This window comes from Mizuhopecten yessoensis, unplaced genomic scaffold, assembly GCF_002113885.1.
Source record: "Mizuhopecten yessoensis strain PY_sf001 unplaced genomic scaffold, ASM211388v2 scaffold3337, whole genome shotgun sequence".
NCBI lineage: Eukaryota > Metazoa > Mollusca > Bivalvia > Pectinida > Pectinidae > Mizuhopecten > Mizuhopecten yessoensis.
The window spans coordinates 106,818-115,839 of record NW_018404994.1 but is presented as its reverse complement, the minus strand read 5'-3'; the positions used below and the strand labels follow the sequence as shown (position 1 = coordinate 115,839).

General features: G+C 32.4%; 1 protein-coding gene across 4 annotated transcripts in view; it reads right to left on the bottom strand.

The window, feature by feature from the left end:
- Positions 1–1,927: 1,927 nt before the first annotated feature.
- LOC110447357 overlaps positions 1,928–9,022 on the bottom strand; it is a 40,697-nt gene continuing 33,602 nt past the window's right edge. For all 4 annotated transcript variants that reach the window (XM_021492977.1, XM_021492979.1, XM_021492978.1 and 1 more), the window contains 2 exons: positions 6,974–7,046; positions 1,928–5,679 (listed from right to left, as the gene is read on the bottom strand). In XM_021492977.1, coding sequence (XP_021348652.1) covers positions 5,531–5,679; positions 6,974–7,046 — 222 coding nt within the window. In that variant the 3' untranslated portion in view covers positions 1,928–5,530. The remainder of the gene's footprint in view (positions 5,680–6,973; positions 7,047–9,022) is intronic.

Here is a 9,022-nt window from a genome sequence, read left to right as displayed (position 1 = left end):
CTACTTCAATTAGATAACTTCACCCATATATGTTGCATGCTCGAAAAATTTCATGGAAATGTCAGTGTGGTCAGGTCGCAATCCACTTACGATCCACAACAACCGCGATGTTGGTTCCACTCTCTTCCATTTGAAAACCCAATTTAACAAATTTATTGTGATGTTTTGTATATTTTTTTTTATTAATGTTTATTCAAAAATGTAATAAGTAAGAACAACTTTGTTTGAATTTATGATAAAAGAAAGAAGTAAAAAGTATTACACAAATATTCGAAGTAGATTTACTGACTAGTCATGTTGATATTTTTGTAGAAAACACCTGTATTTTTGTAGCCAAGTTAAAATATAGAATGTTTACGTTTAGACAAAAGGGTATGTTTTAATACAGAATTTGAATTAATCATATTTACAATTACAGAATTGTGCTTAAATTAAAGATCAGATTAAAAACCTGAAAGTTTCAGGATGCTCCATAATCCGACCTCCACAGTCAGGAAAGTGAAAGTGGACTTTAGATATTTGTAATAATTAGTGATATTCTAGTGAAAATGTCTGCTTTATTAATCCGGAACATGTTGTTATCTAAGTATTTGTTGGAAACAAAAGTTTACGGACCAACAATATGTGTCTGTATGTATATTTGTTATGTACTGGACAGAACTAGACCTTACTGACCTGAATCTTTTGCTCTTGTCGGAACATTTTCCCAGTGAGTTAACTAAACCAGCATTATATGATTAATATTTAATATACAGTTTATTATAATTTATATCACAAACTTTTTCGGATCTAAAACCCTTTATACATCTGTAGGTAAAACATTAAGTCACATAAGATGGATAGTTGTTTATGTTCTTAACAGACAAAATCTTGACAATGTTATCAATGATGTTCATTTCAAATATTTTATAAAACAACTATTTAACAAGGAAAGCTAATCACAATCATGATTTGATGATTACGATATTTTGCAAGAAAAATCCCCAGAGAATAAAGACCCAGTATATCTGTATGTGAAAAGGAAAGTTTAGTTTATAGGGATTTTTTACTACCCCCAATATATTTTCCTAATGTTGACTATTTATAACTTATTTTATTGGTCTCCAAAAACAGCAGAATGGTTATTGATACATTTCTTTATTGAATAACACAAAATTATAATAATGTACACATTCAAATTTAATTTTTAACCAATTTCTAAGGGGAGGAGCGATTTAAAATATTTGCATTTTTCTTCGCTGATGAAAAGATGTTACAAGATATCTTGTGAGATAGAGCAAAATTACCTCTTTCGCAGTTTTATCTCTGCATCAAAATATTACTTTGTCAATTTCCTCAAAACTTGTTGAAATTGATTGCCATTTTGGAGATGAATAAAATGTTTCATAAAACCTGATGAAAACATTGTTCTGTAGTATGTAGTTTCATTGTAGTTGCTTTTCATGTTATCTCTCTCTCTATCAAATGTGTAAATATTGTTTTTTGTTTTGTTTTATTTTTCAACATTATTTTTGTCTTTTCAATATTTAGAAGAACTAAGTCATGTGTGATCCATTTACAGACAATAAAATATTCCAACTTCACAAAGTATCTTTGATGTTTCCTTTGGCCAAGTTATTCCACTACTATTGAGGATGTGACATATCTATATATATATAGTAGGTTGAGTGTGTACAGCTTACCTGGTTTTGTCTAAAGCACGAATGATACAGGCCTTAAGGATCGCTTGTTTAAGGGTACTTTCGATTTTTGGTTTTGGACAGATGGACTGTACGTGTACATCAGTTATGTAACGTCACTTCTCATTGGTCAATTGCTGTATGTCATCATCCCACCATTATATAGTGATACTTACAGATATACTGGTACTGGGTGACTTGTAGCATGTTGTTATGTTAGATTGTACAAAACAAAACAGAGGCATTTAAGTGATCTACATCAATTTACTAATAATGCTTGAGGGATGTTATTATACACAAATGATTTATACAAAAACTGTTACAATGTAAAAGAAGAACCAAAACAAGGAACGTTCAGTACTTTATGCCTAATCAAACTATCCACCCTTCATTTTAGTCAAAATTAAAAAAGAATAAAAAAAACCGAGCAAAAATTATGAATGAATATTACAGTCAGAAATCTGAAGTGTTCCAGCACATGGAGAAAGTAAGACTTTGGTGACATTTTGGGTCCTAGGTAATGCTGTTTACCTTCGGTATTCCTCGAGGGAGAATTACATGCTAACATAACACGTCTAACTGAAGGGTCTACAGAAAACAAACCCTAGTTCTAGACAGTACACACCTAACGAATGTCTAATCAGACCTAATAAGGACTATTACGGCACCTTTTCGAGTTTTGGAAGGTTCTGCAAGTGATCAAAGTTTCCAATCATTGCGTTTAAAGCGCAAATGGCCCTTCATAGGTTGACAAGGCATTAACTTTATCATTGTAACACATGTGGTCAACTAAATGTGTAATGCATTTAAATAATGAAGTCACATTTTATCTTTTGTTCCATGTAAAATCAAAAAGTTACACTAAAACAAATCTACAACTATATCCGGGATAGACTAAGCAATAAATTGTATACAATATTTATCTTGAATTAACAACAATGTAGAAATATGGTTTAGAAGTTGAATTTGTATACTACATATATGATTGTATAGAAAGAAAAAAATCCTTATAAAATCTTATCAAATTAAATACATACATCTTTTCTGGTGTATACATTTAATATTGAGCATAAAGTGTAAGTCTGTTTATGGATTGTGACAGTAGGAGTACGATATCAAAGACGGAACGTTCATAGTATTATCTAGATTTTACTCATAATGATACGAGTTAAGATAGATAACAACAAATACTGTAATGCAAGTTAGTTTTCGGGTTGGTTTAATTTCGAAGATTTGGCTGATCAAAATATCAGATCGAGAAAAACACCTTTTGCTTGCGTATAACCAAAGCTGTAATACACATTCATAATCACCATCTTATATCGTGATGGTTTGAATATCGCTAGAAATACCAAACTCATCAATATAACATTTCAAAATATCAGATCGAAAAACGTGGATATTGTAATGGATTTAGCTATTATGAACTTTGAATGTTTCAATATCGCTAGAAATACCAAACTCATCAATATAACATTTCTTAGTTTCTGAAAAATATCCAAACAAAAATTGCGAAGCATTTTAACATTAGTTTTACACTTAAATTGTAAATTATTTGTTAGTCAGAGAAACCTACTGTATAATATACAATTTCAGAATTACATCTGTGTACAAACCAAACCCCAACATAACGGGGGCAAAATCAAAACAGACATCAAGCTACTATTTTTACATAATTTGTTTGAACCACCCGGCAAATCTTATGCAGTTGATTTTACAACTCCCCAATAACTGATAACAATAGTAGATCGGAAATTTCTTCATGTTGAATTCTAGACCGTTTGTTAAATGCTGAAAGAAAATGGGGGCAACAGTTTTCCTGTTTACACTATGACCGTAATTGTTTTGGGAATAAGATTAATGAACATGTTCATATCAACTCATTCATCCCTGAAATTTTATAATGAACTATTCCAACCTTTCAATTAAAATAGTTCAAATGTGTCTTCAAGGGGGAACGAGTTAAATATTTTAACACATTAACCAATGTTTTAACAGCTTAAACTTGAACATAAAGATAACCCTTTATTTACCTAAACAGTCTTTCAATACTATTTGGGCTATCTGGTAAATGGCGTAAAACGGAGTCAGTTCAACCACACTATTAATGTAATAAAGTTTAAGTTACTGAAAGGAAAGAACAGCACGTTTTGTAGAAAGACATTTAAAAATCTCTAACATTTCAATAAATCACTCTACACCTGAACTCATTAATGAAAACACAGACATTTACACACACAAATGTATCTTTTATTTCACTACACATTTGCGCATAATTCTTGATTGTACATCGATTATAATTTCCACTCTTTCGTGTTTCTCTGTGGATAAAATACAGAAGTTGTCCGAAGTCATCATTGAAATATGACCATATCTAAACAAGTGTTAACCCTTTCACCTCTAGGTAATTTTAGTAGACTCTACCATACATTGATCTGGATGAGCCCATTATGGTCTACAGTGGTGAAAGTGTTAAAATCTATAAAATACAATAACAAGAAAAAACAGACATAGAAAAGTAAAAAAGACCAATCTAAATATAGATTGTTTTCCCAAATATTCTAAAAATAGCTTAAGACCAATATGTTCAAAACACATTTAATAACAAATATTTCATACCCTGGACGGAACAATTTAGGTCATGCTGTGGACCTCTATAGTAATAGAGACCTACACAGGCAAAAGTTTTTGATGTCAAATTTAGGTCAAATGTTCAAATCTATTTGACCTGAAATTAACCTAAACTTTTGTTATGTGAAATTGACCTGAACTGAACCTGAATTTTACCAAAAATTCAGGTCAATTTTAGGTTCGAAAATTTTCAGGTCAAATTGACATGAAGCCATTTTGCCTCTGCACAATAGACACTTGACCTGTTTCATATTTACCACTTATCATACTGGCTGCCCTATTTGTAGGCTACAGCCTATCTCTAGTCCCCTGCACTAAAACAAACAAACCGTGTCATGTTATCACATAATGATAAAATATTGCATTAGGTCCGTTGCTCTTTGATCCTTACACAGAAGACTGAGAGTCTATAACAGTCAATCAGTGTACCTGATAGGAAATTCTTTTGGAAAACTTCGATTATTTTAATTGAGCACAAATTGTTAAGTTTGGTCATACTAGATGTATATAAACAGTTAATAAAATAGAAAATAAAGTATAAATATGGTCCCTCGTCAAATCTACCATGAACGAAATATTTTGATTATGAATCAATCAAATTATCTTTAGGCCTTTCTATAAATATTTATAACAAGAAAATGTATTGTAAGCACTGGATATGTTTCCCTACAAAATTCAAAACTTACTAAGATATATAACAAAGGGCTGTTCCACTACATAAAGTGAGATTCATTCCCTATTTTAGTATGCGACACTGCCCTTTGAGTGCTAGTCACAACTATAGTTGTGCTGTATATCTGTGGCCACCACTGCTAGTCACAACTATAGTTGCACATTCTATAAAATGGTATTTTATATGGTCAACAGCTAGTCGTGTTGATTAAAATTTAATCAAACATATCAAATAACCAATTTTCATTGGTATTAATATGTTTTAATATTAACACAAGTATTATTTTTGCAATGTTTTTACTAAAATTGTGACTTATAAAGTTCTATTCAAATTTAAACTACAGTGAAAATTAAATTTTCCTAATTAATTCAGCACTGATTGGTTACCGTATGTTATTTTAATGTAGCACTCTAAGGGTTAAAAACGGATCTCATTAACTGCGAGTTTGTAATCAACTTTATCTCATTAACTGTGAATCTGTTATGAATTTTAACCAATCAGTAAAAACAATCTCATTAACTGCAGGTCTGTCCTCAACTTGAACCAATCAGCTGGCAGTTTGCTTCATTCTGCGCTGCCTTCTTTCTGCCAACTTCTCCTGTAATCCCTGGTCCATACGTGCTTTGTTCATCTCTTCAACTTTCTGGTACTCTGAGATTCTTTGGTCGTGTACCTTTTTCAACTCCTCCATGTTACCTGAAAATAAAATTCACAACAGCTCAAGCATTAAACTTCAAATGAGCAAAAACGTATAACATATCAAACTCAGCAATGAACCATATTTGATGAGACAGAGGTGGACGTATACAAAATGACTCCTTTATTTCGTCAACATTGAACCTGTTTAATCATTTATTCAGCTTACAGTTAATTTTCTATTTCATTCACAACAGAGCTCCCTGTAGACCACTGGAAGTTACTTTTTATAAATTAATACAAGTCAAACGATTTTTTTTTTTTTATCTATACTGAACAGTGTGTTCTTAAACCAAATTTAATTGTTGAAAAATGGAAGTTAATTTCTGAATTTATACTGGACAGTGTAATTTAAAACAGACCTGGTGAAAAATTGGAAATTCATTTCATTATTATACCTCCTTGAAGGGCACCTTGTCTGTCTGAAAGTGCTCTACATAAATCATCATCGTGTGTAAGAGTGACATTAAGGTCATTGGAGTGTATTGATAAACGGACACAGGACGTACATCCCTAGTTGACAATCCAATGTAGGGAGACAGTATCACAATTTCCGCAAATTCTAATGTTTAATATTAAACTGATGAATATTGTATGTTTATTATTGACAGAACAGTGTGTTCTCTCAATATTAAAGTATTTCAAAGCAATCCAGGCATTAATTCAGGTTTTTCTTATCAATGAGTCACGTGTGTCCATTTTTCTGTACTTCAGGAAACCGGCTACCTATTTCACTACTGTGAAGTTTTTAAAGAACGATAACTCTTGCCTGCAATTACTATGTGTATTTATTTATTATAAAATGTCAATTTTTATATCCTGTATAGAGAATTAATTTTACACAATTTCAGCATTTATTAAATTGATATACATTAATGCAATACTTATCTATGTCAGTATCATTTTCATTGACATTATTTTGTAAAAATATTGTGTCTTTCATTTTATTTTCAAAATTCACTTCTTTTTACATAAATTTCCTTTTAAAATCCTTAAAATTCTGACAACCTATATTTTTTTTGTGGCAGAAAATTTTCTTTACTTTAAAGCAATATAACTACAAAATTGAAGAAATTCTACTGAGAAATGGTGACACAATCCTATTACCTTAAGTGACAGAAACATTTTGATGTCACTTTTAGCCACAGGCCACACTTACCTTCACATATAAGCAGTTACGTTACAATCTTTATTTTTTTTTATTTATCAATTTTCTTTTTTTGTTCATGATATTTTTCTTGGTTTGGTGTCTCAACAATTATGTTGTTTTCAGAATGTATAAACCATGACTTACCAAAGATTTCATCTTGTGAGGGCATTTTATCAGCAATATTCTTCATTGGGGGGGATGGAGTATTTTCCTGCTGCTGAGGAAAATAAACACACAAAGCTTAGAAATAATTCCTTACATTGCATAATAATGATAATAATTTGAGGTTCTTATATACCGCTTTATCTTAACCTAGTCTGTAGGTCGTCTCAAAGCGATTCACAAATTATTATTCGTGGTTATAGGGCCTTTGCAACCAGCCAATATCTGTTTCAACTCCCTGGGGAGTATACAGCCGGTGCTGCCATTTCTGTGCTCACAACTAGCATTCAACAATTCTAGCACTGCCCAACCACGTACTCATTTAAAGCTGAGTAGACTGGAACAATCAGAGTAAAGTATATTGCTGAAAGATACAACACAGTGCCGTGACATGACTCGAACCCACAACCCTTCCGTCATGGGCCCTGCGTACTACCACTAGACTATCATGTCTCCAGCATACACTATATTTCATATATTTTAGCAGCTTTGTGTAAGTTCTACATGACGTGCTTGTTTGGAGCCTCTAATATTGAACATAATATGAATATACATTTAATAACACATTTTATACATACTTACTAATAAATACGTGTTTTTTGTATATGCGATACGACACAATTGCTCTAACCCATATCAGCCCTCGTCGTATCACACCCCAAAACCCGTATCAGCCCCCACCGTATCACACCCACAAACCCGTATCAGCCCGCAAAACCCATCTCACACCCCTTTTGGACAAAAAAAACGTTTTTTAATATTTCAAAAATAAAAATAAATCATAAGATAGTAGTTTTTATTAGTAAGTATATAATAAACAGAATAAAACATGCCTTTTTCCATATCCCACCCAGTATCAACCCTCGACCAATATCGGCCCTCGGGCCTTCGGCCCTTGGGCTGATATTGGAGTCTCTGGTTGATACTGGGTGTGATATGGAAAAAGGCATGAATTATTCTCTATTTTATCACGTAATGTACTGTGTTATCCGGTGAATATACCCATATCATATTTGTTTGCGTATTAATATGTAATATGACATATCAGCCCTGTGATTGGTTTTTAATTTCAAAGACAAGTACATGTCGTCACAGACTTACGCACTGGAGTCAAAATGGTGGCTTTTTACATTTCAAGGTTGCATGAAAATTGTCGTTTTTCAATAATAAATGCAACAATTCTTGATTATGTGATAAAAAGGATATTATATTCGTTTTCATTTCATGTGAAATCTATGAACATCGTCGAGAAATATTTCATTTTAGCGAGCCTAACATTCTTAGACTCGTTTCATAAATCTCATATGAAATGGAAACTCGTGCTAGATCCTATATATATGTACATGTGCATATAAAATTGTAAATTAACTGATTTAGGTACAAATAACGTTGGATCCATGGACTTAGATTGACTCCGTTAAATCTGTACTGGATCTACAAATGGATATATTCCGAGACCTGGCAGTATTGTCCTGCGTCAAAATTTTCTCATTAATTTTTTATCATGATACTTAATATATATAGTCACTATACCACATAATATTACGTTAATGATGATGGGTCTTAAACAATACCATTCCCTAACCCAACAAACATGAGGTTACACTGTCCGAACAGTTCACGGGAAAAGCAACACCTTCAGTCTCGCTTCCACTACTTCGTCGGGCGAGACAAATTGTGTTGCGTCAATCTACGTCTTTGAAGTTATCAATGCATAATAGAAGCTAAGAGAAAAAATGTTTGTTTATTAAGTTAGGTGACTTCACTCAAGATTTTTGTAATCACAACAGTTGTTTTTGAAGTGTCCAGATACACCCGACACTGCTGTAGATATGATTCATCAAACCTATACTCATGCCTGAAACAAGTGTCCAGATACACCCGACACTGCTGTAGATACGATTCATCAAACCTATACTCATGCCTGAAACAAGTGTCCAGATACACCCGACACTGCTGTAGATACGATTCATCAAACCTATACTCATGCCTGAAACAAGTGTCCAGATACACCCGACACTGCTGTAGATA